The 26,437-nt window shown below is 47.9% G+C and overlaps 2 protein-coding genes and 1 long non-coding RNA gene across 19 annotated transcripts in view; 1 reads left to right on the plus strand and 2 right to left on the minus strand.

Moving 5' to 3' along the window:
- Window positions 1-358: 358 nt before the first annotated feature.
- Window positions 359-9,993, plus strand: LOC130536857 (uncharacterized). Its single transcript, XR_008953491.1, has 5 exons — window positions 359-535; window positions 2,577-3,008; window positions 3,135-3,213; window positions 8,064-8,134; window positions 8,236-9,993. It is a non-coding gene; the product is annotated as an uncharacterized LOC130536857 (long non-coding RNA).
- LOC130536853 (zinc finger protein aebp2-like) lies at window positions 8,484-22,145 on the minus strand. 3 transcript variants are annotated; one of them, XM_057053072.1, is made up of 9 exons: window positions 21,551-22,145; window positions 20,766-20,976; window positions 20,517-20,624; window positions 20,136-20,322; window positions 19,775-19,899; window positions 16,466-16,533; window positions 10,770-10,883; window positions 9,868-9,897; window positions 8,484-9,333 (listed from the first exon to the last, which is right to left on the minus strand). In XM_057053072.1, the coding sequence occupies exons 1-9, from the start codon at window positions 22,060-22,062 to the stop codon at window positions 9,327-9,329; spliced, it is 1,362 nt and encodes a 453-aa protein (XP_056909052.1). In that variant the 5' UTR covers window positions 22,063-22,145; the 3' UTR covers window positions 8,484-9,326. The 3 variants fall into 3 exon arrangements, with proteins under 3 accessions (XP_056909052.1, XP_056909053.1, XP_056909054.1); XM_057053073.1 differs by lacking the exon at window positions 9,868-9,897; XM_057053074.1 differs by lacking the exons at window positions 8,484-9,333; window positions 9,868-9,897; window positions 10,770-10,883 and adding an exon at window positions 13,642-13,788.
- A 655-nt stretch (window positions 22,146-22,800) lies between these two features.
- Window positions 22,801-26,437, minus strand: part of LOC130536852 (pleckstrin homology domain-containing family A member 5-like) — a 46,937-nt gene continuing 43,300 nt past the window's right edge. For 7 of the 15 annotated variants that reach the window (XM_057053058.1, XM_057053057.1, XM_057053069.1 and 4 more), the window contains 6 exons: window positions 25,281-25,496; window positions 25,036-25,197; window positions 24,551-24,684; window positions 24,259-24,401; window positions 23,974-24,070; window positions 22,801-23,558 (listed from right to left, as the gene is read on the minus strand). In XM_057053058.1, the coding sequence (XP_056909038.1) occupies window positions 23,982-24,070; window positions 24,259-24,401; window positions 24,551-24,684; window positions 25,036-25,197; window positions 25,281-25,496 (744 nt within the window). In that variant the 3' untranslated portion in view covers window positions 22,801-23,558; window positions 23,974-23,981. Of the gene's footprint in view, window positions 23,559-23,973; window positions 24,071-24,258; window positions 24,402-24,550; window positions 24,685-25,035; window positions 25,198-25,280; window positions 25,500-26,437 lie in introns of all 15 variants that reach the window. The other 8 variants (XM_057053055.1, XM_057053056.1, XM_057053061.1 and 5 more) reach the window with 2 other exon arrangements.

Here is a 26,437-nt window from a genome sequence, read left to right on the forward strand (position 1 = left end):
AATTGTGAAAGTTCGGCGCTGCAAAAAAAAAAAAAAAAGAAAGAAAGAAAAACATCTCAAGGTTCAGCATATTGGAGGAGAGAGACGAACACGAAGGATGAGGAGGATAAAGAAGCAGCAAAGGAGAAATAACAAGAGAGTTTATTTGAGGAGGGGCCGATTTAGGCCGGACAAGGTGAAGCGTCTGCTCTTGTGGGGGGTGATCCCAAAGACCGGGGAAACATGGAGGAGGAGGAATCTATGAGAGGAGGAGATGCAGAGGAGGGTAGAGACACAGAGAGCTGCTGCTGCTGCTTTAAAAACATCTGGGAGCCATCAGGGAGCCGAGAGGAAAAACGCTGGACTCAGCTGAATCGCTCGGCTCCTCTGACTGCACCGCTCGCACTCTCGCCTGCTTTATATCCAACTAACACCTCGGCCCAAAAAACAGAGCGGGAGAAGAAGGCGAGCACAGGCGGATGCATCGGCGTCCTTCGGATTCAACGCGCCGCGACGGGCTAACGGCAAATGACGCTCAGACTGAGTCTCACTCTAGGTATGAAATGTCACCGAGTAAAAAAAATGGTTGTAGTTTTTGCTCTGTGCTCACCTGCCTCGGCTCCGAGCCGGCGCCCGCGATCGCCGATCATCCGGGGAGGCCGCCACGCGGCATTTCACGCGCTCCCGGGGTCGGCGACGAGGGTTCGACCTCCGAAGGCCATCGGCGGAGGGCCCGGATGCGCGCGGAGTTTCCTGTGCGGTGGCGGTGGTGCGTGCACACAGGGTGGCGTGTGTCCACGTCTTCATTTAAATGGCGCAGCTCGGCTGTGATGGCATTAGCAGAAATGCCAGTCAGTCGGTCCCGGCGGTTGTGTAAAAGGCCAGGCTCATTTTCTGAACGCCACCGCCAACAGCTCGCCGCCAAAACCAGCGGAATCCCAGCAAACGTCTCCATTTCAGCAGACGGGACACGCAGCTAGAGGTTGGGGATTTGTGTAGAATGAGGTCTTTGAGCTGACAAATACTGCTCAGAAAAAGCTCTGAATAGGCAAAGTAACTGGTGATTAGCAGAAGAAAATGGGCAGTGGCGAGATTACCGAGTCATTTCGGTGGTCTTTTGCTTCAAAACTATAAAGAAGGTTAACGTCTCAACTCCCCCCTGGTGGCCGACTGCAGTAAGAGAACAAGTCCAGCTCTCCCTAATATTTTAGCAATACTAAGTCTGGGATAACGAGGTTCCAAAAATGAGCTCGGTCTTTGTTCGCTTCTTGGATTGGGTTCATTTTAATTAGCAATCCGATACCAAAACCCCACGATTGGTCGCTAGCTGCCAACGACAAGTCACCCAGAAGTCAGCGCTGCCGTCCAGTCGGTCCTGCACAGACTCTGGCTGAAAAGGAGGCCAGCAGAGCGAGATGACAGCTCCCACAATAATGGATGCAGAGGAGGAGGAAGTGGAAACTATCAGATAGAACCAACAGAGCTAACTACGGCTACACACATGTAATAAATGATTCAAAATGTGAATTAAACTCTAATTAACTGCAGCAAAAACAATGTCTACATTCTTCCTGGCTTCAGTTTGTGAAGAAAAAAATCTAAAATCCTTCCCAAATGCCCAGCGAGTCCATTCCCTCCAGCGCTGTTCCTCTTTATTAACATTACCAGCCGGCGAGAAGTGAGATACGATCACAAGTGGTCACTCGAGACGCATGTGGAGATGCATGTTAATGCCGGAGCTGCTCGCCGGTGATCGCATCACCCGAGAGGTGCGTTCAGTGCGAGCAGACTGGTGGAAATTCCTGCTTTGCATACTGTAATTGGGAATGGAATAAATCGCCCCGAGAGAATAAACAAGGTTCTATAGGTTCTGTTTTTCTGTTATTGGATCACAATTAAGAGAAGTGGTGAATTCCAGCTGCACTAATGCACCACCGGGCGCTGATAAAAGGAAAGATGACCTCCAAATGTGTGCAAAGGTCGCACAAGATGTGAGTTCATCGTAAAAAAATGTCACCTTCCTTAGAGATCCATCGCTCACGTCAACCTTCGTTGTCCCCATCCTGAAGTGTAGCATCAACTAAACATCGTGGACGCCGTGTCACACACCCACTGACCCCCCCCCCCAACAACAAAATCAGCATTCACGACAGGAAGGGAGAAAACTCATCCCTTGGTGAGTCATTTGTAGAACGATCCTTCTCATCAGACCTGTAACAAGTCCAATTTCAGATGGTAATCCCCCTCAGAAAGAACACATTGATATGTAAATTGTTGTCTCAGAGTGGCAGAATTCTTCATAAAAAGGGGAAATGGATTGAAAATGATTTGGGGGACGTGCTCAGTAATGCATTCACACCGCTGTCCAGACATCTGGAGCCCACGAGACCAACCAGAACGACAAATAAAGGAACCTATCCGTCTGCTGTGCTGTAGCTAAAGCTGCTCAGATTCCACCTTTCAGACTCACTTCTGTGGTCCTCATGAATGCAGCACTCATGAAACCCAGATCTTTTTTTAATAAATGATATTCTTCACGCTCTACTCTCCCTGTCCTCCCCTCCCCCGCTCCCATCCTTTGGCCTCCTTTTATCCAGCTCCATTCTGGTGCTGTGCAGTTGCACGCACAGCCTCCTCCTCCTCCTGGCACACGCCGCTCCGTCTACCCGCTGCCATTCAGAGGAGGAAGCGGCGACGCGGGGGCCCGGGACGGCGTGGCGGAAGAAGCTGGGGCATCGTCGTCATCATCATCCAGATGAGGAGAGCCAAACTTGAGCTCTGTCCATCCCCATCAGGCTGGCTGACAGTCACAAACTCATCTCTTATTCACCCCAATCATCAATTATACACAGGCCAAAGGAGGCCTGAGAGGCAGGGGGAGGCAGAGTGCATCCCGACTGCAGCGCCAAGGCTCAGCCCTTCTCATCGGCGCCCTCCTTCTGTCTCCGTGCGGCAGGAGGCGGCTCGTCATCGTGCCTGTAGCCGTTGCTGCTCTGCACGGACGTCTTGGATCTGGCCGTGCGGCTCAGGTTAGATCCCACCCGCCATGATGTGATGACAGGGGAATGCAGACCTGAGAACGAGCTGAGTTTTCCATTACGTGCACGTTGCATCCATTTCAAGAGCAGAAGTGACGTCAGTATTTATATTCCCAGATGCAATCGGATCAGCCGGAGGAGCAAAGCGAGCAGAGCGAAACAGAACTGACGGATAGCCGACATGAATCCCGCCAAGGTATTTACACAAGCCTGCATTTTTCTGGCCGCGTGCTCGGCCTTTGTTTCGCTTGTCGTGATTTAACACACAGTTGGGACCGATAACAAGCAACAAACACATTCAGTCCGGGAAGACAGATTTCAAAATGAAAAGTGGCGTTTGACAGTCAGGACGGTCTGTTAAGAGCTCCGCGTTGGGCCTGCGTCAGGTGTAAAATAGTGCGCCAACGTTGGGTTTAAGGAAAGGTCTACGACCTGAAAATGGTTCAGCTTCATGGGCTTTTTGGGGCAATAAAGCTGCCAAAGAGGCGACTCCATCCTGAAGGATCACCGGTCCCGCCTGCATGCTAACAATGCTAACCTGGAAAGAGAAAAAGCCTGGACGCCGGCAAGCGATCAGCTCTCCGCCTTCGTGATACGCGCTCCAAAAGTGATGCACAGTGAACATTTCTGTAACATGAGGGCAGTTTGATAGCCTCAGAAGACAAAAACAACATCCTCTCACACACGCTAACAGCTTTGCAGCCACTAGTTATTTCCATATCAGGCAATGCAGCTGGCGTAGGAGAGAGCGTTTTGAGGAGCGGGCTGGCTCTCACATGAAAGAGGGAGCATCCGTGCCAGAGTTAGCGTGACATGCCCATTTCTTCTGTGCGCGTGAGGGAGGGAGGGAGGAGAAAATGGTCACTGCAGCATTAAGTAGGTTGACGTGAGAGGGCAGCCCGACACTCGGCTCAGGAGGAAACCGGATCCAAGAAACGCGTCTCAGTGCTTCGTGCCCTCTCCAAGTGTGCGGCCATTCCACCACGACCATAAGATTTGACTTGTTTTTAATGTATTTCCATTTACATGTCTGGATATTTACATCATTTAAAGATAAGTTTGACAGTCTTGTGATCTTCTGGAACACGTCTGTGCAAATTCCGGTTCTGATGATTGATGGAGAGGGGTGTTTACGGGACAATCTCATGGCTTGAAATCAATTTAATGGGCTTTGACAGCACAGTGAGGATCTACTGCTTGCTGAGAGTAGTTTAATTTATGCACAATCCATAAATCCATGTTAAAAACACCTGATTTTGTACATTCCAAGAACTTATTCAATCCATCCAACACCACATTCTCTTTCCTGTTTCTCCAATCTGTCAAAATTCCAAGAGGTATTGATGTGTTTGCATCTAACTCCTATGCTAGCACCTTAATACGAGGAGGATCAAGAGGAATAGAGTTGTATCTGTCAAAGCCTGGCGCTCCGAAGAAGATAACGAAGGGAGGCGTTCTGGAAAGGAAAACATGAGAACCCATACAGGAACTGGGCGGCGGTGTGAAGAGCCAATGCATTTAATCACCAGAGGGAAAATATGGAGGCTCGGCTCCTCCAATAAGCTCCCGAGCCCTCGCCGTGGTGGGGGAGATGGCACATTTGCAGTCATTATCCTGCACGCGGGGTCGCTCCATCTTGTTTATGTCGCAGAGAAACCGGCGTTCATTGTGTCAGAGGTTGAGGGTGATCTCCAGTAATCTGCCATGATAGAATTGTTTGAGAGGGAGGCAAGAAGCATGACATTATTCCCAGATGGCGGCTCAGTCCCACGGCCTCCCCCCGTTCTCCAGAGTCACAGGCGGGGGGTGGGGGGGTGGGGGGGGCGTGTTACAGCACAGCACCTAAAAGGCCGAGAGTGTCTTTTGTCTTTCACATGAGGTAACGGGGAAGCTGACGATAGGCGTGACTAATGTGCCTTCACTAATTGGATCTCTCCAGGGGCCGAGTTCAGAACACAGAAAACAGACCCTTTTTATTTTTTCCACCATCGACCCATCTGGCTCCTCTGACCCCTCACGGAGCCGCACATCAATCGGCCGCGGCCAAGACGTGCTGTCACAATCGAAAACGTGCAGATACGGGCCCAAAATCTGCAACGTAACCTGATCGCGATAACCCCGCCGCGCTGACAGAAACGATCTGCAGATGGGATCCGTGACGCAGCTGCAGAGAACCGCAACACCAATCTGGACGCGAGACTTTCAAAGTTTAACGGGACCAAACCTGCTCTAATCACAGCCAACAGGATATCAGGACCCAATCGCCCGGCGGCCCTTTCTGGTCCAGCTCTGATGAAACATCGCCATCTTTAAATAAAAGCTGGTATCATTCAGCCGCACGGCCTGATGGGAGTGTGAAGAGCGAGCGAGATGCCGGATAAATGGCCAATTTGACACAGCGGCAGAGGCTGAATCCTGAATGAGCGCGGGGACAGAGCGGGATATTAACTCATTATTGGAAGCCTTTCTCCGTGCTTGTAGGTCAACTGTAATGATGACTTATGTAACCTCTTTATGCCAGCCCCCCCTGCATGATGTCAGGGAGCAGCCATGAATAGAGAAGGTCTCTGAGGACTCGACCTCTCTGTCGTGTTGGAGGAGATACCGGATGAGTTTTCGTTCATTCGTGGGTCGAATGTCCCTCAAAACAAACTGACTTTCACGTCATCTGGAGAAGAGGCGTGTTTTTATTTACCGCAGCCGCCAGCAGAGGGCCCCACTCCTGCTCCATTCATTTTTATTTACAGTCTATTAGTGTAACTGTGACCCAACACCATTAATCTGTTGACTATTAGATACCAAAGGTCACCGAGTCAGGCTGACGTGAGCCAAGACACACACGAGACAGCGAGACTCCTGCTTCGTATCTTTAATATATGTGTTTGTGTTTGGAGGCACGACGGGATTTTTCAGGTTTTGGTATGAAGGTTTCTCCTATTTGTGGAGAGCTCTTCCAGCTGTTTCCCCAATGCTCCTTTTTCTTTTTTTTTAAAATGCAACATGCTGCTGGGATGTTTGCGGAACACCCGACACGTCCTGAAGTAAACGCAGCTGACCGACGTCCCGGTGGCCTCACGAGACGCCACCACGCAGCGGCTTTCTGCTCAAACTGGCGCCGCTGACGTTTGAAATGTCTTTAAGCTGCTCCGCCAGGTGCGAGATGTTTACACAGGATCGGCCGCTCGAGCCGACAGGAGGGGTCGACAGTGGGGGTCACTTGATGATGGATTATTGACCGGTCCTCTGTGGCGTCCGCACTAATACGCAGGCTGTCAACAGCTATTTTTGCACAATTCTTTAAGAAAAGAATGACTTATCAGTAGCATCTTGAGGGGAGTTTGGGGAACGTGGAGATGAAGAGGACGCGCTGTAAACAGACCGTTACGGCTCCGTCAGGAGCATGACGGACGCCCAATAAAAAGTCCATCTACAGAGTGGGACTGACACGGAGCCGAGGCCTTCTGTTCCTACACAAACACTTAGAAATCCTTCTGTCACCCGACCGCACAATGTAGGAAAAACAGTCTTCCCAAAGTTGGATAAAACACGTGGAACCAGAAAAGCCAGACTCGGTGTCGAAGGGATTGAAGTCAGCCTATATCGAGAGGGCTGTTGGTTTGAATCCCCTCTGAGGCCTTTCTGAATGTGTGCGAGGACTCGGATCAGGTGTCGAAGCGGAAAATATTTTACAACATAAACAGGTAAATGTTTAGAGGAGGAGACGCAGGGCTGTCCTGCACATCGTCTCCAGCTTTTAAATAAGTGGAACAGTGAGAGAGAACAGTTCTAGTCCAGCAGCTCATCGCCTTTGTTCTAGATTTAACGGCTGCATTCAGCAAAGCATGTTGCCAAAGTAAATCGTGCACAATGAGAAAGTCAGGCGAGGCGTATCGGGAGCTGGGGATGATGGGAGAGACCCCGGTCTGAACAGCTTGGAACTGAATTTCTTTTTAAAAAAAGGCATTAAAGAGTTTCGCACATGACTGAGGATTTGCGTAATGAGGCTCATGTCGCATTACAGGACAAGACTCCTTTAATGCGGCTGAACATTAGAAAAAAAATCGGGAATAAAATCAGATCACGAGTGCTCTGTGATTCATCCCGAACATACCGGATCTGGGGATTTTCCAGCGCAGATGGAGGCGAGAGGATGGGCGTCGGGAGGAAGAGGAGGTAGAGGAAATTTCATCTCATGGCTGGAGCGAGCAGACGTCACTTCGGGGTAGCATCCCGGCCTCTCCTCCGCAGGCTGAGGCAGGATTAGCTCCTGCAGGCCGAGCTTCAGGCACGCTGGATGCCACCTCGGAGGTCGGGATCTGGAAACTACAGCTACAACTACAACTTTGTTCCCATGAAAACACCTGGCAAACAACCACTGAATGGGAAAACACGCAGCAGTTGACCTCGCAGATGACTCTGTAGACGGCTGAAGCTAACGGCGTGGAGGCGGGCCCGGTGGTGATTCAAACGCAGCGGCAGATGCGGCCCCGGATGCGCCTCCACCCCATCGCGTCACGGTCAGAACAGTCGCCTGCTGTCAAGAAGAAAGCGATCTATGGCGCCGTCGTCAAGGGCACACCCACGAGTCAAAATGTACACAAACGAAGAGAAACAAGTGTTCAGTCTATTAAAATGAGATAACTAGGAGAAGATAAGTGGGCGCCAGAAGTGAAAAATCAGCCAACGCAGCCACCTGAGAAAGCGAGATGAAGCCGGGTGATTTAGGAAACGCGGCGGCGCTGACCTGATGCCGGCCTTCCGACTTGATTAGCGTGATGCCGTATTTAGTGGTCTGTGCACAAACCCACGGAGAGACCTCAGCTGTTACCCAGACGCAGGAGGACAACCCATTAATCCAGCTTTAACTGCTGCTTCTGCCCCGCGAGGCTCCTCCCTCCATGATCCAGGCACCAGCTCCCACATTCCCCTTTATTCACTTGTTTCTGCACATCTGTCTCTCTCTGGCTCCTCTGCTTCACAGTCATTGTATGGAGCTTAAAATACATCTTCCCAGGTCATCGTCCACTTCTGCTTTCTTTGTTACAGCTCAAACTTTGGGCTGCCAGCACCGGACAACAATCCAAACCCTGCTCAAACGTGCACTAGAAGCCTGACTGGTACATTTGAAATGAACTACTTGCACATTTATTAAACTGAACAGACTATTGTTGGTTCATTTTGTTCTAATTGAGCTCTCTTTTCTTGCCCATGAAAACAGATTTGCTGATTAGATCTGCAACGTGGAGCGGAGGCCGCCAGATCACCGTTTTCTGCAGCCTGTGTGCGCACGGGTCCGAGATCAGGGAGCAGCGGACCTCTGCGTGAACTCTGAGGCAGGCAGCAAGTCTGGCCCAGTCCTCCGCTCCCTCGCAGCTCGCTCCCAGTCAGGCCCTCCACCGCGTACGACAGATACCGCAAATGAGGCGTCGCACCTTTCCATCATCCTCCGACTCCGTGCAAACGATCGCCATTTCCTCCATTTTATTACAAACACAATGTTTCATTGGCAACGACATACAGCAGAAAATTCACCATTTGTCACAGTAAAAACGTAATAACGGTAATTTATCATAACTATGATAAACACAAAGAAAAAAAAGGTGAAGTTGCAGGAATTTCCTCTTTTTCCACATGCGCTGAAATGCTTTCGTTTAGACGGAGTATTAAGAGCTTCGTGGTCGCGTCCTCACCCTGATTTATTACTCCTGCAGCACTTTGCATTTGAAGGAACAAAAGGCCGACATGATGGACTCCACCTCACACAGCATCCTCTCTCTCTCACACACACACACACACACACACACACACACACACACACACACACACACACAGGTAAAATTCAGTGAGTGTAAACAGGGCAGGTTGTTATGAATCCCAACGTGTAGGAAGTAAATAAAAAATGTCCCAGTAAGTTGACACAGATCATCACAGTAGCCGTGGTTCCATTCACACCTTAACAAATTATGCCAGCATCTTCATGTTACAAAAATAAGTTAAAAATCTGCATAAATTACACAAAACATATAAAATGTGCTGTCAGACAGAGTTAAACGAAACCGTGTTTTCACCAATTAGGACTTTAAGTAATAATAATAATAATCATTAAAAAAAACAAGCGTTAATGATTTTTTTTCTCCTGAAAATGTCCCATTTTTACATCACAGGTGGCTACAAGAGTCTTCAGAACCGATGAGGAGCAACAGGACAGCAGCAGAACAGCCCAGGTTCACCTCCCAAAGTGAGGAGCGCCCCGTCCCGTAAAGACACCTCGCGTGAACCAACACGTCCCCTCAAGAGTGGAGAGACCCTTCACAGGCTGGGCGGAGAGAGAAGGGAGGGAGACAGACAGATGGAGAGAGTGGGTCATCAAAGCGCTTTCAGCGAGGCCTTTTCACCGTTGCATCGGATGTTCGGACCCTCTCAAAGGCAAATTATGGTGGTTTCCAAATGACCTCTTCACAATTAACTAGTTCCACAGTGCAAACAAAACCGTGAAACCTTGGATGATAAATAATCCCGCAGGATATTTAGCTGGGGGAGTCGGAGCCACGGGTGAACCTGCAGATACATCAAACGCTGCCATGCCACAGAGGCACGATGAGGATTTTAGAAGTGAGGATGCCGCAGCTCAGAGATGAGTTAACGAGTAGGAACTTCAAAAGCTCCGCAGAGACTGAAATCGACGTAGATATTGAAAATAGCGCCCTGGTGTTCATTGTATCGTGCTTTTCTTTTTAATGTCATGCATCACAATGACTCGGAGGGTTTTCCATTGTTGGCAGCGAGCGACTCTTTAACTCTATTTATGACCGAGAGCTAATTAAATGAATCTCTAAGTGCTGCAGCTTACCTGCGCTTCACTCTCTTCTGAGGAAGTGCTCTGAAAACACAGAACATGGCTGCATTAGCCGAGTATCATAAAATGATCCCCGCGCAGAAAAACCCCCACAGCAGATAATATAAACCATGAATGCCACTTTGTCAGTGTTCATCCATTATATTTACTGCCACAGGCACCAGCCACCTCATTTGTTTGGGGGATTTCATGCATTAGGACGAGCTTGATGTAAACTGGCTGGCTGCTGACGTTGGATCCAGCCATGAAAGCAGAGTCCAGCAGCAGCCTGTGCAGCCACTGAGCCTTCAGATGGAATTAAAATCAGCCGGCCTGTGTGCTGATCAGCTCGCTGGTGAACCATATATCTGCACTGGGAGGACCACTTTGTTATTTTAAGCGTATTGTTCCTCTTTCGTGATACATTTTCAGCCTTTTATGGTGGACCATAAAGCTATCCTTGTTTTTTCATCTCAGACATGAGAGCAGTAAAACTGGAGGAGCTGATCTGGGTACGGACGGCAACACTGAGAATGTCTAGTGGAATGTAACGAAGGAGGCAGATACAAGATGTGGAGATGCTTTTACACGGGCACAACCGTCCAAATATCGGATTTTATTGGATTTTAACAAATCAATTGTTAAATATTCCTAATCCAAGATACTAATGACACTCTCACCTATAACTCTTTAATCAAACAGTACAATTTATTTCAAAAGACATCTCTGATCAAGCAGTGCAGAGGGCAACGATGGCGGTCGTTCCCTGCAGGACATAGTTGGCAGTTTGGTTTTATCATCGGGAGTTGGCGCCATCTGGTGGCGCAACATGTAACAGCTCCTGCGCTCTGCCCCGCTTTGTGCTGGGCATTCACCTGAGAATCGTTCTGAGAGGTGACTCACTCTCAAAGACTCACCGGTAGATGTTTGGGTCGAGGAGCATGGCCGTGTCCTGCGGTAGCTGGGAAAGATGCACCACCTTGGTTTTCAGCTGAGATCGCTCCGTTTCGTTCACCCACACGTCAGGTAATCTGGGAGAGGGAACATGTGGGGAGACGACAGGCGGTCAGCCGGGTTTACGGCCGAAGAGCGGAGGCAGGGAGGTGGATGTAGCAGGTTACAGAGACGGAAAAAGAGCTCCATTCAGCGTTCCGCGTGTTAACGACTTTCTCGGAATACTGAGCGTATTTCCTAAGTATGGTGGCAACCACAGACTTGTGCATGTAGGAGTGGGCCTGCTGCACAGAGCATGCACATGTGATTGATTAATCTGTAATAAACCCCGTTAGGTAGGCTTTATTTTCCACCAGGTGATCCCCCCCCCCCCACACACACACACACACACGCACAGACAGACACACACACTGCGCTGCTGCGCCACACTCTACTCGGAGCAGCCGTCTTTCGGTTGAAAGGAGGAAAAGTCGAGGTGCAGAGGAAACAAAGAGCTTAGCGAGTTAACTGCCCCCCCCTCCTCCAGCCACCCCTTTCCTGCCCCTAGCATTCCCCTCGTCACCACGTGCGTCATCACAGGAGCCCCCAGAGATGCAGACACGCGAGCACGCACACACACACACGCACACACACGCACACACACCAGTTAGGCAAGACGGCAGCCATCCAGCCAGATCCCTCATTCACATGCCTCTTCAGAACGGGCTGACGAGGCATGTGGGATCTGGGACGGTGCGCAGGTACTTCTGTGTGTGCAGCACATTCGCTGCAGAGAGGGGAGGCAGAGACGTTTAAATGCTTGTGTAACTGAACTATCCACCGTGTGTGTGTGTGTGTGTGTGTGTGTTTAAAGGGAAGTAGCTGGGACTGCTGCACACACACGGGTGAATCAGGACTGAAATACATGAATCAATTTTTCAACCGTAACAAAGAACACACGGAGATGGAAGCTCATCTTCATAGAGAGCATTTAAAAGAGCATTTACAGCATTTAGGAGGGAATAAAGTAGAGGTTGAGGATTGGAAAGGCTGAGCCAAGACTTCAGTTTTCCTTGAGGCGTCCTTGTGCTGAGGGAGGCGAAGCCACAAGGGAAGCAGAGCGAGTTGTCCTCTGATCAGGGTTGAGCAGTTCAATCCCCTGGATCCTCTGTGTCAGAGTCATTACCGTGGCGACGCACGTGTAAAGGGTCACCTGACACACAGCTTCACACACCTGGCAGTATCCTCTGCCATCAGTGGCAACTCTAAAGAGCTTTCGGAGCTTTAAATGCTGAACCATTAAACTCCTACAATATTCTGAGAAGGACTGAAGGCAAATAGTTTTATAGCTTAGTGGCCAGATGAGACTCAAGAGTTGGCTTGTGCCTTTAAAATGTACATATTTTGTGAGTCTGCAGAACTTCTGTCAGATTAAAGCCTGGCCTTTAGGGGAGATTGAGAGCAGTGTTCATTATATCTGAACCAGGAGCAATAATTCCATCACAGACTAGTCAAGTGTGGATTATATCTATAACATATTAAATATCTTTATGTGGCACACAGCCCTACGGGAAGCTTCCCGTCCCCAGAAAGTGCATCACTCAGTGAAACGGAGCAGCCCGGCGCTCCACTCACAGGGTTGGGGGACATAGAGGACAATGCGGACTAAAGGAAAGCTGTCAAAATTAATGGGATGGCGTGACTTTGGTACAATAGTGCACGGAGACTTGTGCTCCTGCACACCCTGCAAGGAGCTCGGTCATTAAACGGAGCGGCGACATCGCTCACAGATGCCGTAAACGCACGCGAGCTGCTATTTAATTACTCTCAGACTTGTTATTTTGTCTGCCTGATACTTCCTGCACGTCCGTCCCGGCCGCCAGGCGCCTTCACTCTCCAACGCGTCCTCATTCATCCACGCGAGGTTGAACTCGGAAACTATTCTGCCAGAGACATCCGCACAGGATAAAGCTCCAGCATCTTCGCCGAGAGGTTCCACGGTGGCCCACAGCTAAACCCTGACCTCCACCCTTAGAATGTGCAGCTCTATAAACTCTGTTGCAGTTGTGGTTACTTTCATCATCTCGGATGACGCAGATGTGTTTACGCCAGAGAGTCTTTGTCTCGTCCTGACGCACAAGGTTACCTTCTGCGTCTGGGCGAGACCTGGACGGGGATGGGGGGGGGGGTTCCAAAAGTCAGTCAGATAAAGGCAAACTTAAATCAAATGTGCAACAATTTGACTTTGAGCCACATGAATCAACTCTGGGAACAATCACCAGTGTGAAGTTTATCTGTGCTGGTTCTACTGTTTCTTTTTGGATGGGAGCAATCGGCCCACATTCTTGCAGACAGTAGTGTTTATGCAGCCCTTTATTTCTCAAAGTACAAACTGCAGTTGGACTTAAGGGCTGATTGAGACGAGATGAAATCCAGTCCAGCTTTGTCTGATTGAAACTATCTAATCCTGCACTTAAATGATCATTTTAGAACTCTTAAATCAAAGTAGCGAGATCTCTGTGGTTCTACATGAAAGCGCATCCTTAAAAATATGTTTAATTTCATATTTTGTGCTGTAAATATACCGATTTATGCTTTAAAACATCATGACAGTCTCATTCCTAACATTCAAATGGACACTGGCCAGCCTAAAACCAGCTTATTTAGGTTCATGCATCTTGAATTCATTTTGAGGTCACATGTGCGCCTCCCACTGTAAAAAAGGTCCATACAATGGAATAATTTACTTCAAAGCCTCTACTTGGGTTCATTCTGGATAAAGCCTTTCATTTCCAACCATTATTTAAGAGATAAAACCATGTTACATACATTAACTCAGTGGTGGATTGTCCATAATGAGCTACTGGAATGATTTATTCATCTAAAGCAGGCAAATCCAACATCTATCAAAGCTACGATAGCAAATAAGACTTCCTGTCCATCCGTCCGTCCGTCCGTGGATCCATCCACCTCGGCCTCCTCCCCAGTGAGCAGGTGGTGCCTCTGGTTGAATATGCTCTGTGTTAATCTGTTACTCATTAAACCACATGGAGTTAATGAGTGTCAATCAGGACGAGAAGGACTCGGCCGGCATTAATAAACATGAATTCCCACATTCGCCTGGCTAATCATTGCTCATCAAGGCAGCGAGTGACGTACACGTGCACTTCACTTTGACCTTGGTGTTGAGGAGCAGGGCCCACGAAGGACTGCAAACATTCGTCGTCATCACTTAAAATCTCCTCACGAACAGGAAAAACGTGCCTGTCGTGCACGGAGACGCCCGGAGCTGCAGCACAGCTTTACGCTGGCTAACCACAGCAGAGGCCGCGTGTTTACTCACTGGCGTTTTAGTTGTTTAGATGATCATTGTGGTAAGTGTATATTTAGCGAGTAGCTAATGTTTATGCTCAGAATATGCTCGTATCTTTGGATTGGGCATGCACACAGCCTTGTGTAAAGGTGTAATTGGCTCTCGTTGCTGCATAAACCTTGAGCGTGGAGCTTCCACCTCCCTCACAGTCGACATTGCTCCGAGACCACAGGCTCAGGGATCCTAATGAGCCAACTTGGGAACGCTGCAAAGAACTCTGGGTTGGAAACTAAACATACCTCTATCCTTAGTCTAATCGGCATTGTTTTGGAGGAAAAATGATGGCTTTGTTGGTCTTTTTTGGTTGCTCGTGTGTTACCAGTTTAAGGTATCCACGGTGCACGGATGTTTATGTTTATTTAAGACCAGACCAGCCTGTCATGGGATGAATAAGTCACAGCAGCATCAACAAAGACCCCCGCATGGCTGAAGGCCCACAGTATCTTTACATCTCTCCCCTAACGACCGCGTTCCCCCGTCATTTCTCCCTTTCATCCACTCGAGGCTCCTCACTCATCCGTTCTGTCCCAATCTGACTCTGGAGTCTTGGGTATCCATCTCCATCCACCACTGTGTGGAATTAATCTGGGGACTTGATCGCTGCACTCCATCTTTCCTCCCTCACCCTTTACCTCATTATTCCTCTATGCGCGAGATTAAACTCCCACGTGTGGAGGGAGGAGACGGACAAACTGGATCAGAGGGGAGAAAGGAGGCTGGAGCAGCTCACAACCAGGTTTTAGTTACAGTGTGTTTAAGCGGAAGCTGTCAGCTGCCATTGGCCGCGCGATACATCATCCAGGTTTCCTTATGCAGTGCCATTTTTGCTCTTCCCCCTTCCTCTTTGTCTCCCTCGGCTCCTTCTCCTTCCCTCCGCTCTCCATCGTCTTTATTCACATCGATTTCTTTTATGCCTGCTGCTTCTGATCTCCAAACCCCTTCACCATCTGATCTTTCATCCTTTCCCTCTGCGCTCTGATCCTCCTCTGAAGCCGCACGCTCAGAGTGTTGAAAGTGGGGAGACAGGATCCCTTGAGCAAGCATCACTCTCAAAACCACTTTTTTTTAACGTAAAAAAAGAAATGCTTTCTTTAACAGGCAGACCTGTTTCTTAAGCCTCAATAACAGAATCTGGGTGCCCAACTGACAGCTGATCACTTTAATTAGGGCCGAAGCACAGCTGAGAGGCAGACGGAGCTAAGCTGGAGACAATGTTGGAGTGAACTGGGAGGGTTGGCTCAGGGGGCGGGGGGGGCGAGCGTGGCTCTATATTGTTATTATCGTTCATGAGGGTTCAATCAAGGGTTGAAACCAATAGAGTATCAAATCAAAGGAACTTTACCGTAGATAAAAAAAAAGAGAGGTTGTCTTTTCTGTGATGGTCAGATCTTCCCTGAAGAACACATTCCAGCTCCTCCTCAAAGAGAATCTCTACTTTTCTGCTCATCTTTAGGACCCTGATTGGAGCTGGGACCTGGACTTGAGAGCTGAGCCACAGCAGATTTATAGGGTGCGATTCGGAGATTTACATGCCCAAAGGTGAAGGAACGCCACCCCGTTGCGTGCACACATGGAGACGGCACAGTGAGACTATGGGAGAATCCCGCCTGCGTGCACGGAGCAGCGTTCTAACAGGACCGAGGTTTTACGTGGTTGGCACGTTCAGGAAACTGGACTGCAGCTGAGTGGAACTTAGGTTTGAGTTTATGGACACACAAAAAACATTTTATTGAATAATCTGAACAGAATCTGATCAATCTCCAGCGTAACGTTCAACGATGGCCCGTCTGTCCTGCGTACAGTTATAGGGATTCTCTGGTGTGTGTTGGTCCTTATATGAACGTTTCTGCTGATCTGCGTGTGGGTTTTAGATTCTCTTTTATACCCTTTAAATACCCCTGTGCTGCTGTTACTGCAAATTCCATCAGTGTGGGGCAAATAAAGGAATATCTGGACAGTTTGATCTCACCGTCTCCAGTAGGATACAGAAATATGTGCAGTTCATACACATCCTGATTAAAGTAGCATTTGGGGATAATACTGAGGTCATCCAATACAGAATTAAATAAATGCAATCTAAATCTAATCTAATCTAAATCTAATCTAAATCCACCTCTCTGACTACCATCTACCGCACAGGTGCCATGAAAAGGTGACAACAATCCACATTTTCAGCTTTTTTTTTGGTTTTAGAAACAGCTAAAATCACCCATTATTGTGTGAACTGCATCACAGTTTGGGCACTTTTGTCAAGGTTTATAAGTTCAAGGTGCACGTCAAGAAGACTGTAGGAACAGCTTTACTCACATGTCTTCAGGCGTCCAGTGAAGGAGGACCTTAACTTTGCCAGATCCTTCTTTCCTCTTGGCTAGCACCTGCACAACACACACACACACACACACACACACACACAATTAACCATCATAAGCTCACTTGGTGTGTGCTGGAAGAAAAGTGATTAGACTCCTGACCATCTCCTATCTGGACATGAGGGAGAGAACAGTTGACCCAGATGGAACCAAGAAGATCCATCGAGTCTATTGCCGCCAACTTCTGTGGCGTGCTGCTTTTGATTTTGTCTGTTTTATTGCTTATTCTGCAGTCACACTGTTCAGGGGCTCAGTCACAACCTCCACGTTACGAAGGCCCCTCTTATGTGGAAACACCAGATCTCCAATGCACAACATTTCATCCATCACGCTGTGTTGGTTTATAGTAAAACTGGCCTGGAATTCACACAAATATTGTCAGTGGGGAAAAGAATAGCTAGAAAAATAACCAGGCCTGTCAAAAATAGCCACCTCTTGCGTCAATTGGCTCTTTTTTCTGAGGAATGTCTATTTTTAGGCCGGGGAATGAGCTCGCATGTGAAGAAGTTCTCCTACGCACATGAATATGTGAAATGACCCCAGAGACTGGCTGTGGCATTGATGGAAACTGGTTTGAGGACATTACGAAGGCTCCGCTGAGAAAACAGACCCTAAGACCCAGAACTGGGCTCCTCTTAGACCTCGTTGAGCTCATACTTAAGCAGGAAGATTCACAGTTTTTTCTTCACCTTACTGTCAATATGAGGCTTATCCATGGGGTCAAAACATGTAAAGTTACGTCGTACAAAGTTACACCAACTCTTGCGTTGCTCTGTCAATGCAGCAAACCTTTCATTTAAAGAGAAATCGGTTTTAATTTCCCTTGAGAGATTTTAGAAGAACAGTCTTCTCTGCCATTTATATGAGAAACTGGGTTATTAATCAGCTTCTTGCAGGTGTCCATGGGCATAAGAAAATTTAGCAGAGAGCTAACCTGACGTCTGCACGGCTGGACGATGGAGGAGCGGCTCATTAAGAGTAAAGCAACTTCAAAATCACATTTATTTTACTGTACAGGCAGCACGGAGCGAAAAGGGTCCAAATCACAATTAGTTTGGCCGAACTGTTCCCCCCTGTGCACTGTTGATGTGAGGAACATTTTAATGTGCCCTGTATTTCAGGCCAGTTATACAAAAAGACCTCGCTAATGATGAATAAACGCGGCAACAACATATCAGATCAGAGCTTCTAATCAATGCACAAGAACGTTTAAGCCAGCAATAAATTCATGTGCAACTAGCTGGGATTTAAGAAGCGGCCACTTGTGATTAAGATGAAGGGAAGCTTCGTTTCTAGCCGAAAGAGCGACATCTAGTGGTTTAATGTGGACTACTGCATAAAACACCCTTCTGTCCCTCCTATTAGGACTATATTTGGATTAAATCATATAAGGTCAAATGAAGAGAACCTGAATGCTGTTCTAGTTGCATGAGGCTCTAAAATGTCTCAAATCTGAAGAGTAACACTTTAGAACACCGGAGGCTGTTTTACTGCCCTTTAAATTAGAACTGCTTAGCTCTTCTCGTGCCCTCAGGCTTCTCATGTTGGTAATTACATACAGGCCCAGGCTGAAAGTGGACATGAAGATGCATAAAGGACAAGATTGGAAAGAAGGGAAAGTATTTAAGCAGCCTTATTTCTGAGCCGAGTGTTCGATGATTGGAAAAAAGTGTGTGAAGAGACCGATCTTTATGTACTTAAGAGAAGGAGGTAATAGAGATGGAGACATGGGGAGTCAACAGTGGAGATTAGTGTGGTTCTAAATGAGGCCAGGACCAAAGCTGGGGGAGTGCAGATCCGGGTGCCTGTCTAGTATCAAAGGGTCAAGCTTCAGATGACGCAGATTGCTGCATTCACCAAAATATCCCATCATAAACATGACTGAGCCGCTCTGGCATGTCAGCTGCTCCGCTGGCCACATTCCACAGAACCCCCACAGCTCTGCTCCATCTCCCGAGGCATGGGAGGGTCCACAGAGGCCTGGTTCTGACGCAGCACCGCAATGTCCTCCACCACAACCCTCCAGGGCTTGGAGGGAAACCGAAGGTATGGTCAAAGGGCCAGATCTCCTCCCAAGGCCATGACCCTGACATCCTCTTAATCCCTTGTCCTTTCTCTTCCCTGTTTAGCCTCCACTGTCCAAACATGTTTTAACCTCTCCAGACCTCTCCCCAAGATTTACATCCTTTATGTCTCTTTATTATGATCTCTAAAGTGGCTGCGGCTGAGCAATTAAAGGAGTGTAAAAGAAAAGCTGTCGTCTTTAGGTTAGTGTAGATATCAGTTCAATGGGAATCGGCTGAAGATGTTCAGAACTTCTGGGGTTCTCTCACACCCGCGCCATCATCTGTGCCCCCGCTCTGACCTTATCACCTTCAAACCCTCAAGTTCAAACTAAAGTTCAAAATCTGAGGGGATATTTTCTTAAACTGTGGATTTATGTTGAATAAAAATGTATTTTCATCCTCAAAGTGAGCTCTTTGATGAGCTTCAAAGGGATATATAGCGCCCCCTAGTGGATTGAACTTGAAACGCTGTCATTAATAATCTAACGTTCCTTTCCTTCTCAAATCAACCTGATTGTTAACCTATAAATGATGAAGTATGCCATCATGTGTCACTGTGACTAGGTTTCTTTAGGGTAAATGTTCTTCCTTTGAACCCCACATGTCCCCTAACAATCCTGGGGAAAGGCACGTAGAGAGTCATCAATTATGCATCAGGCACGGAGCATCACAGCATACACCCAATAAAGTTATTGTCTTTTCTGGGATTTTTGATTGAATGCAGGGGAAACAAAACAAAACAAAAAAAAAACCTCGAGGCAATTCACAAAGTTCATTCCAAGTGCATGCTGGGAAACTCAGTGCAGTGATGGGAGGCTGACGTTCAAAGAGCAACCCTTCCACGCCCCCTGTTGTTGAAAGAAGAAAACAACAAAGCGGCTAAGAGTGGCTTAGCATCAAAGAGACGATGATCAAAGGATAGCAGAAGGAGAGATGAATAAATGGCATCTATCCATGCTGCTCCGTTACTTCTGACCCGAAATACTGCAGAAAAAATGGTTTTATGACGCACAGGATTCCCTGAAACATGCACTTCCAGGCTGGTTACAAACCAGCTGCAGAGGCTCCTGTCTGAGCCTGAAACATGTCATGGCGGCGCCACGCTCGGAGGATTACATCCACACACACACGAGGCCTGAGGGGGTCGGGGTGTGAGAGGGGTTTAGTGGGATCGGACTCACCGTGCTGTGGAAGACCACACTGTGGCCGTTGCCCACACTCTCGATGTGGGTGGAGAGGTTGAGGCAGATGGCTCTGTGGCGAATGGCGTCCATGGTTTGGGCATCAAAGAAGTCGTGAGGCCTCGCTGGAGGAAGATAACAGAACAAACACAGTTCCGTTGTGGTTCTGGGTTTTAAAAAGAAGAAAATCTGGAGAAAATCTCACGTAGTCCGACGCTGCAAGTAACTAAGAAATGATATGATAACATGTCAGATAACATGTTTTAGGGTGCGCTTGCCATGATTTACCTTTCAGCCGAGAAATGACGGCATTTGAAGGCTTTAGCGGGTGTTTGTTTGGTGTGTGGGCATAGGTACGTACGTAGGGAGCACCTTCGTTTGTTCTTGAGTTTCTTCCTCTTGTTGAGTCCAGCTTTGGAGGGAGACTCCTCCTTCAGTTTGGCCTGGCTGGACATTTTAGAGGAGTTCTGCTGGCTGAAGTGGCTGGGGACGTGCCGGGCTAAGCCTCCCTGGGATGCAAAGCTGGCGTTGCAGCCGCCGACCACACACTGTGGCAGAACGCAACAATAAATCATCCGAAATTTAGATATTTACCGCTACGGCAACAGAGAGGAACAAGACAGGGGAATTCTGCATGATGTTATTATGAATAGTAAAGTCATAATCTATGATAAAGTCATAACTGAGCGTTCAGGAGACTCCTGAGGAGCAGATGCACGTTCACACGTGTTGCTATGGTTACCTTGAACGGCTTGTCTCCACTGTGGGTCAACATGTGTCTCTGGAGCCAGCTCTGGCTGGTGGAGGGGGTGTTATACACTTTACATCCCTTCCACAAGCACACAAACACCTGGAGGAAGAAGAAGAGGAGCCAAAATGAGTGGAAGAGCGGATAAGCTAGGAGTTAAAAGTCTCAAGGTGGCAATAATGCTTAATTAATGAAGCCTCCTTTGATTGTATTGACATTATTATCAAATTCTTGTCCACTGACCCCTCCTCGCTGACCGTCCACGTGAATGCTGCGGATGTGCTCTGCCAGGTCAGGGCTGCAGCTGAAGTACTGCAGACAGAGGTCCCAGCAGCACGGGTACGCCACCGTCTTGGCTCCGGAGGAGGCAGAACTGCTCTGACCGTTCATCATGGCGGGGGTGGAGCGGCCGCTGGACACCGTGCTCTCCATCTCCATCAGGGTGCTGCTGATACTGAGAGAGACTCCGAGTACAGTTACACCGGAAGCAAAATAAATATTCAAATTACAACAGGCTGGTTTGAGCAACAGATGCAAATGTTGTGGGGTCGTTTAAGTTATTGTGCATGAAATCCTTTAAGCTGCACGTCATTTTCTATGCATTCCACTTTGATGACTAAGCAGCTCCGTTATCTTTTATCATTAGAAGTTCTTATCTGAAATTGCTCACTCATTAAAGGGGGAACATCTTGATAACGTTGGATTAAAAGGACTACTGGCAGTCTTTTAAACTATCTGCAGACATTTGCTAGCTGCTGAAGGAGGAACATTCCCATGCAGCTACATTTAATCCAAGCTGAGGGCACCAACAATGCAGTTACTCAACTAATTAGATGCATTTTCTAATCAACCGTCATGTGCACAAATGGGAAACTTCAGAAAAGTTTTATTTTATTCCTCCGTGGAATTTTCTACAAGAGAAAACATCCCGGTTTTGGTAAGGAAGCACAAGACAATAGAGAGGTAATTGAGGCAGAGAGCAGCACATTCCTCAGCTAGGACCACTGGTCCCGCTGTCCCCTGCTGACCTGTCCTCGGAGTCCATCCGGCTCAGCGGTTCCCCATCCGACGATGACATCTCGACACTCGGCCGCCTCTTGTCGCCCAGCTCGCCGCCTCCTCCTCCGCCTGGCTTCTCGCCATCCTCCCCTAAAGATTTGCTCTTCTCGCTGTCTAACCCGGAGCTCCGGCTGTCCTCCCCTAACTCCTCTTTCGTCTCTTTCGCAGCATTTTCGCCAGCCAGCTCGTCGCTAACCTCAGCCGGGCTCTCCCGGGTCTCTGGCTTGGACTCCGGTTCTTGGGGAACCGCCGTCTCCTCCGCAGCAGCGCCGGCATCCGTCGCCGCCTCAGCCGTGGCCTTGTCCGCCTCCGGAGCAGGCTTGTCTTCATCGGCTTCCATTTTCGTTTCTACGCTGCAAGGTTGTTCGTCCGTTTCCGGTGCCGTTTCTTTCTGCTCGCCGTCGCCCCGGTTCGCCTCGGCGGACGGGGCATTGTTTTCGCCGCACAGGGGGAGGAGTTCTTCGGTCTCCGCAGCAGCCATTTCGGCCGTGTAGGTGCCGAGCGAGCGGTGCTTTGGGGGAGCAAATTAAACCGTGGCACCGTGACAGACGTTTGACTGCAGAAGAAGGGCGGGGCCAAACGCCGAGATCCGGCCCCTGATTGGCCAGCGGCGACACGAGGAGGAGAAACTCTGACGTTGACATTTAAACTTTCCATGTGTCCCCAATTTCCTATAGTACGGCACTTCCTTGCATACCATCTGTTAAATACTCACTATTACTAAAACCTAACTAGAGTTATGCAATATGTAGCCATAGAAATAGTGCTGCTTCCCATTATTTTAGGGAATAGAAAGTACAAAATAGTGGAAAATGGAAATAGTACAAACGTTTATGGACAAGTGCAATTAGTATTCTTAGTGCAAATGCCTCAAAGTTGTCTTAGTTACTAAACGTTGCTTTTATCATATGTTCAAGACAAGCATTATACCAACTAGAATGTTGGAAAGTGTAAAGGGGGTTTCAAAATGAGTTCGCTGGACAAAACGCAAGAGACACACCTGTAAATTAATATCAAAGCCACTAATGGCCGCAAGAGGGAGCCATAACTCTACGTTTAAACCGTACGCGTCTCCACAAATGTCCAAAATTCTGGCGTGAACCTTTATTATGTTCAATAAAACACATTATTGTTTCTGATTTAAATTATTATTGAAATGCTCGGCCCAGTAATCCTATATAAATGTTTTTATTCTGGATAAAAGTTCAGAAAGACAATGTGACAATTTAAGAACGGCAACATTTATTTAACATGTTACAAAACAGATGGAATATTAACATTTCCAAATCAAATCTATTATGCACCCATACATATAAAGGGCACGTCATCCCATCCTGCTGTACCATGTACATTATATACACAGTAAACCTCTTCTAATTACACTTTATACACAAAAATATTTCTGGATACACATTTTGCTTTTATTGCTTTGTACATGTGCTAATCTTTTTCTTTTCTCCGAGATGTCAAACAACGTCATAAAATAGAATCAAAGTCTTCTCCTTCTCGCAGATTAAATATATTTCTCTCAACAATAAAAAGAGACAGTGACCAAAGGCAGAACATTCACATATGTGTCGGTAACGGATTATAGACCCCGTTTTTAAATAATTACAGCTCAAGAGCAGAAAATACAAATCATAATCTGTACCGTTAAATGGCCACTCCTTTATAATGTAGAGGACTGCATATCCTATATAAGAGCTTTTTCACATGGTCATCACCATAAATCGATAACGAGTATGAGAAGTTAAACACGGGAAACTCGATAATCATAAAAACTGAAATAAAATAACTGAAGAAAGCAGAAGAAAGAGGAGGAATAACAGAAAAAAGAGGAGTTTGGGGGTCACAGTGAGCATAGAGTAGAGAGTATGTGGAGAGCTGTGGTCGTGTGCTGAGGCCCAGGAGAACGTCTCGCGATGCATTCTGGATCTTTCCTTCATGTGTAGGATTTAATTGACGCCAGGGCTTGTGCTACAGAGAGAGAGAGAGAGAGAGAGAGAGAGAGAGAGAGAGAGAGAGAGAGAGAGAGAGAGAGAGAGAGGAGAGAGAGAGAGAGCAGTTGGGTGTTTCAGAGATGTCAAATTATATTCAGAAAAATTATCAGCGACTGCAATTCGACTGCACGGCACCCACTCAAGTCAACTCGACCAAAATCTACTGTTGTCAAATCGGCACAACTGGTTGTTAAAATAAAGAGACGCTGTTTGGAATTTTGGTGCTGTGAAGAACGCAGCCCGCAGTGACCATGTCAATACAGCCGAGAAGGGTCGAGTAGGTACCAGGCAGCATAAAAGAGGGCACAGGACACACTTCAGGCAGCTTCTAACGCAATGTGAACACTAAAGCATCATGAGCATGGACAAAACACGTTGATGAATGCCCTTACTGGTGCTACTACACACACATGAAGTGAGACCCGTCGGTGAGTTGTGGTGTGTTAGGAGACTGTGGAAGGGGAGGGGGAGATTGCGACAGGCTTTTCACTGCAATGAAACAGAGCAACATGTTCAATCACGAACAAGACAGGCACAGAATAGTAAAAACTAAAAATCAACAGCTCATAAGTGGTCAAACACAAGAGCACAACCAGAGTCAACCCAATCAGTGACGTAATGAGCGGCATCAGTGCAACATGCACAGCACGGCCTCGCTCCTCTGTGTGGTCGTCTACCTGCTACCAGCTTGCTGCGTTTGGAGGCCTCGGCTGCCAGCTCGTAGGAGATATTGATCAACTTCTCCTTCTCCTGTAATGTCACCTCCTCTACTGTGTCGTCTTCAGGGCTCAGAGCCAAACTGGGTAACACATTCTGCATGCTGGGAGGAGGGATGAAAGACACAGAGACACCAGTTTATATAGAAATGGGGGCGGTAAAGTTCAAATACTTAAACCCAAACACAGTTAAGTGAATGCATTGAGTGAGGCTCCGCCCTGGTTTCCAGTCTAGTCATGATGGGGTGTTTACCTGTTTTTGACTATGAGAGCTTTGATGCGATCAACTTTTCTCTGCTTATCAGCCTCCTGCTCAGGGCTCAGCACCTCCTCGGGGTCCGACTCCACATAACGTTCAGGGATCAGCACTTTGTCGGGCACAGAAAGCTGCAAAAACAAACAGCAAATGCACTTGTTATTTTGTGGTTGGTGTAGAAATGAACCCATAATGACAGTATAACTACTTAAGGAGTAAATGATCCTCTTTATAAATGCTAAATGAACATCAGCATTCACATTTTGATGACTTGGGCCTTTTTCCAAATGCGGATGCAATGAGTTTATGTAAATCTGCGTGCTCAGACAGGGAGGCAGGCAGCAGATCTCTCTGAACCCCCCCCCCCCCCCGTCCCATCAGGCTCGTTAAACACCAGCAGAAGTAGCAAACGTCTGTGTTCACAGCTCCTGTGGGTAAATGACAGCGGACGTACAAGAGGGACTCTGAAAATGTCATCCTACCTCTCGGTCCATATTTATGTGGTCATCCGCGGAGGCCTCTTTGAGACGGGCGATTTCCTCTGCAGGCGTCTCCTGCTCCCTCACCACCTCCTGCTGCCTCAGCGAGGCCTCCAGCTCCTGAATGTCGCAGCTGATCACCTCGTCTCTGCGTCTCATTTGTGACTAAATAAATAAAAACGCAGCATTCATTTACACTGAATTTGCTCACATGATTAAATAGCTCCTGATTATGAGCAGCTGGATACCTGGACGCTGCGGAAATGGTTCTCTTTAGTAAAGGATTGACTGCGAGACGGCGTGCTGTCCTGGCTGCTCGCCCGGATTCCGAGGCCTTTCTTTTTCTCCCTGAGGGCACCCTGCTGATGGCGGCGGATCCTTTCCAGCTGCTCCTCCACGCTCATTCTGGGCCGCCCGCTCTCACCAGGACACAGCTGCTGCTCCACGGCGCTGCGTGGACGCTCCTGCTGGAGACCACGGCCACAGACATGTTTAAACCCCACGGAATAACAACCACAACACCGACTACCTACAGGACTGAAGTCAACGTTACAGCTGGAGCAACGGAACACCCGGTTTTGTGCGGTCTCGCTCAACGTACTCGTGACTCTTTTTTTAATGTTTTAGCCTCTTGAAACAGTCGAGATCATCGTAATGACTAAAATCATGGTGGTGAAACAGCTTCGTAATGATCACTTGTGAAAATGAGGCTAAAAATGACTGCGTGCTGACACACACACACGTGCGCTTGCGCTCCTGCTGGTACACACGGGTGCACTCAGAGGCCGGGGGCTGTGTAATGCAGCTGATGATGTGAAGTGAACTGAGGAGAGGTTTGAGCCGCGCTCCTCATGCTGAAGGGCTTGGCAGATCTAGATTCCGAGAGCCTCAGCTGTCCAGATTGTTCAGGCTGGTGTTTAATGCTCAGATCTAAAGGCCTGTGACAGTCTCAGGAGCTCAGACTTCAGGCAGGCGATGAGTAAAATGTGGAAATAAATGGGACAAATACTGTCTAAATGGGAATCAACATAGTTACGCAGACAGATTATTCTATTTTAAACATGTCGGGTTGAAGAGTGGACACGCCCTACAGCGTGGCACTCAAACTACGTGGTTACAATAACCAAGTTGATAGTGCTCGAGACTGGAAATTGTATAAACCAGATTTAGCATGTGTTTTATGACCGCCTGGTTTTGAAAGTATGAGTCACTCCCAGGCCAGAGGAGGAGAGCGTCCACTTCTGGCACGTGGTTGATCGCAAACAGCCGTTTAATAACCAAAACAAAGCATTCAAATCAAAGCTGTGTCGAGTTTGCTGCAGCACGCTTCAACACAACAGGATGCAAAAAAAAAGAGAGAAAAATCTTGAAAATGATCATTATTACTGTTGTTTTTAACGTTTAG

The sequence above is a fragment of the Takifugu flavidus genome, chromosome 13 (genome assembly GCF_003711565.1).
Source record: "Takifugu flavidus isolate HTHZ2018 chromosome 13, ASM371156v2, whole genome shotgun sequence".
Lineage (NCBI taxonomy): Eukaryota > Metazoa > Chordata > Actinopteri > Tetraodontiformes > Tetraodontidae > Takifugu > Takifugu flavidus.

What these genes read in the sequence shown, in the direction of transcription:
- LOC130536853 (XM_057053072.1), bottom strand. Translation starts at nt 22,062, where the DNA reads ATGGCTGCTGCGGAGACCGAAGAACTCCTCCCCCTGTGCGGCGAAAAC. An exon ending in GTGGAGACAAGCCGTTCAAG is followed by an intron (nt 20,323 to 20,516) that starts GTAACCATAGCA and finishes GTTCTGCCACAG; the next exon opens with TGTGTGGTCGGCGGCTGCAA. An exon ending in CACTGGACGCCTGAAGACAT is followed by an intron (nt 10,884 to 16,465) that starts GTGAGTAAAGCT and finishes TCCCTCTCCCAG; the next exon opens with ATTACCTGACGTGTGGGTGA.